Source organism: Trametes versicolor (assembly GCF_000271585.1).
Source record: "Trametes versicolor FP-101664 SS1 unplaced genomic scaffold TRAVEscaffold_13, whole genome shotgun sequence".
In the NCBI taxonomy this organism is placed as follows: domain Eukaryota; kingdom Fungi; phylum Basidiomycota; class Agaricomycetes; order Polyporales; family Polyporaceae; genus Trametes; species Trametes versicolor.
In genome coordinates, this window is record NW_007360333.1 from 34,255 (window position 1) to 37,411 (window position 3,157).

At 58.4% G+C, this 3,157-nt stretch overlaps 1 protein-coding gene across 1 annotated transcript in view; it reads right to left on the reverse strand.

Annotated features, from left to right (window-relative positions):
* Positions 1-1,896, reverse strand: part of TRAVEDRAFT_52934 (uncharacterized protein) — a gene marked incomplete at both ends in the record, with an annotated part of 3,186 nt that extends 1,290 nt beyond the window's left edge. Inside the window, 4 exons of the mRNA XM_008045911.1 lie at positions 20-1,399; positions 1,455-1,602; positions 1,646-1,724; positions 1,778-1,896. Of these exons, the coding sequence (XP_008044102.1) occupies positions 20-1,399; positions 1,455-1,602; positions 1,646-1,724; positions 1,778-1,896 (1,726 nt within the window). The remainder of the gene's footprint in view (positions 1-19; positions 1,400-1,454; positions 1,603-1,645; positions 1,725-1,777) is intronic.
* Positions 1,897-3,157: the final 1,261 nt, after the last annotated feature.

Consider the following 3,157-nt stretch of genomic DNA (forward strand, 5'->3'; position numbering starts at 1 on the left):
GGGTCGAACAGGCGCGTACGGCAGAAGCGTCGGATGCGGAGGTGGCTGTGCAGGTATCTCAATATCTTGTCGTCGTTTCGTGCAGCGGTAGGGCAGACACATTCCGATGACATGGGTAGCTGCGAAGAGACGGTGTCGAGAAGGAAGGGCGGGGGGAAGAAGTACAGCGCGGACGCCTCAAGACGAGGAACAGGCGAGACGTCCTGCAACGCACGAGCCCACGAGTCGGGAACATGATAGAAGGGCGATGGGATAAAGGACTTGGATGGCTGAGGAAGAGACACTGTGAGCGCGTCAGCCGCCGCGCCGCTGTCGGCAGCCACCTGGCGCCTGCGATCCCGACGATTCTTCTTCCGCTTCTGGCCTTGTTCGCCGCTTGCAACCGCCGGCCGCATATCGAGGTGCTTCGAATGCACGTCGGAGCCGTCCAGGCGGGCTCTCTTGCCTTCCGAACGTTGCTCCGCGATGGACATGACGGCCGGTGTGTCTGTCGTCTGCAAGTCCGGAACGTGCGTGCCGCAAACGAGCTTCGAGACGGCCAACACCATTACGCGCTGCCAGTTGCCGGTAAGGTTCGCGATCCCTGCCACTACACCAGGTTCGTGATAGACAGGCGGCTCGCATGGGGTTCCAGACATATCCGCCGGTAAGGTTTTGAGCGGCACGACGCGCCATATCTTGACCGTGTGTGTGAGAGGCTGGAGAAACCACGTGGGCAACCCGATCCTAGTGCAAGTCTGGGCGCCGGTGCCCTCTCGGACGAACGTCCCCACGACAGGCAGAACTTCCCAGCTGTGATCGAGACCGCCAGACAGTCGACGGTGTACGACTTCGAGATATGTGCACATGCCGGCTAGTTCCAGGGAGATGCATTGGGCGTGGGCGGCGACGGCGATGGAGGTACGTGCGGCGGAAGGCAACTTGTTCATACGATCTAATGCCTGGCGGAGGATTGTCACAAGTACGGTACCGTGGGCGCAGTACTGCTCCGGACGATGTTGCATGGTGTTGAGAACCAGCTCGAACTTGCTTATATGCCACTCTGCTGCCATTGTCAGCCGGGTGCGTATCTCCTTCTTGATATATCCCAAATCCCTGACACCAGTTAGCGAATCTTCTTCCCACGCGGAGGTTGGCAAGAGGTTGTCCCAAAGCACTTCGTGACTTTGCATGGCCGGGCGTCGAGGGATGCAGGGTATGTGCATCATGTCAGGAACTAGGACTTGCGGCCACCGCGAATACTCCCGCAATCCCCACCTGCCGTCGGCGTACGTCTCGATGACTTTGCATTCGGCTGGATATTCGGGCACGTAGTCCATGTTCGGTGATGTGATCACCATCCCTTGGAAGAAGCCCTGCGCAGCGACCTTGCCTTCAAACGCCTGGCAAACGGCAGGAGCTGCGGAGAGGAGTTAACCTATCTGGGTGGGTGCACGAGTATGTTCAGAACCTACCTGTGGCATGCGTGTTAACTCCAAATCGGAGCGCTGGGAGGGTGGTACCACGGTCAGGGACAGGCGCAGGCGTTGACGGTGACGCGACGACCGATGCATGCTGCGGCTGTGTCGCTGCTGGTAGGGAAGGGCTGGAGTTCAGATCCCGCTACTGGTCAGTTTAGGATATACGGGCTCGGGAGTGAAGCTACTCGCCTAGATGGTAGTAAGCGAGGAGTGGTGGGTGGGACTAGAGACACTAGAGATTCGTTTCCCGTACTGTGCGATGGCCTGCGATGCAAGCGTCAGTGATCGTAAGTGACTGTTCCATGTAAATTGCTCACGGGATGCTCGGTGTGTCTGCGACGGTATGAGCCTCGCGCGGCGTCTTTTTGAAGCGCAAACCCGCCAGACCAGCTCGCATTGGGGCGCTGGCCGAGCTTGCGTCTGGACGCGGGGGCATCGTGGGATACCTGTGGCGACGGTAGATCGTGAGCTAACGCACATCTCGGAGTATGTCGGATGCACACACCGCACAGAGTCGGAAATTCGGTGACTCCGAGCGGGGAGTCCTCGTAGATTCGGGGACGTCGGGAAGCCTTGACTTGAACCCGGTACAGCGAGGATATTCCAACACCGCACACAGGGTTCGTATGGCCAAACACGTCAGGCTAGGACTATGCCGGGAGCCTTTGACGGATGGGGTGATGTATTGACCTAAGGATGACTGCATCCCACTTCGTGAGCATCGAACCCACGTTGATACGAACGACTTACGTAGCGACTCTACGAGAAGGCGGATACAGAGGAATGAAGAGTTGGGCCGACGAAGGCCCCCCGGCAGACGCAGTGGTGGCAAGTGGGAGGCGGACTGTCAAGATGACCGCCGTGGGAGAAAGCTCTCCGAAAAAGTGCGAAGTCCACGTTCCCGGGTGCGTTGGCGCTTAATGGGCGTACTCTCCACCTCTTGCCATCATGCGCGTTACCTCTCCCAGTACTACTCACGACTACTGGGCTATTGCCTCTGCTGCTTGGCACACTGCGATCTGAAAGGGCAGCGAAACAGAAATAGGACACGACAAATATACCGACCACGGCGAGGAGCGACCACATCCCGTGGGCCTGCTAGGAAGAAAGGGTACACGGTTATGCTGGTATGTCCAATTTCTCATAAACCCCTCCCCTCCTCCAATCCGGTCCACGAGAGTCTGGCGCGCTGGCAATGTGCTGCGAGCCGACTTGTCGCAAAGGGAGCATCCAGCTGGCACGGCCACCTGATGAGCTCCCTTGGGCCTCGTCAAGACATCTTTTCCCCCCCTCCCTACTCCGACTAGTGGACGATTGTGGCGGGCGCGACGATGGTGGCGGGCGCGACGACTGTGGCGGGAGCGGATGGATTGAGTGGAGATGGACAGATGCGGTGTGCACATTTGGTGAGTGCTTGTACATGCAGTACTATACGTGGGCCCGTAGCCCAATGGAAACTACTGATATCTACTGATATGTTACGCACCCACCGAACGAGTGCGATGCCCCGCTTTACATGTTCGTCGAATGGTCGCCGGAAGAAGTGGGTTGAGTGTGGGCCTTGGCCGACTCAGACGGCATTCTCGGGGACATCCAGCGACATCGTAGAAGAACGGCGTTGTGGCGAAGCTATGTATGTGAGCACACTACGTACAAACGCGGTCATCTGACCATACGTGCAGGGGGCCCCCTAAAAT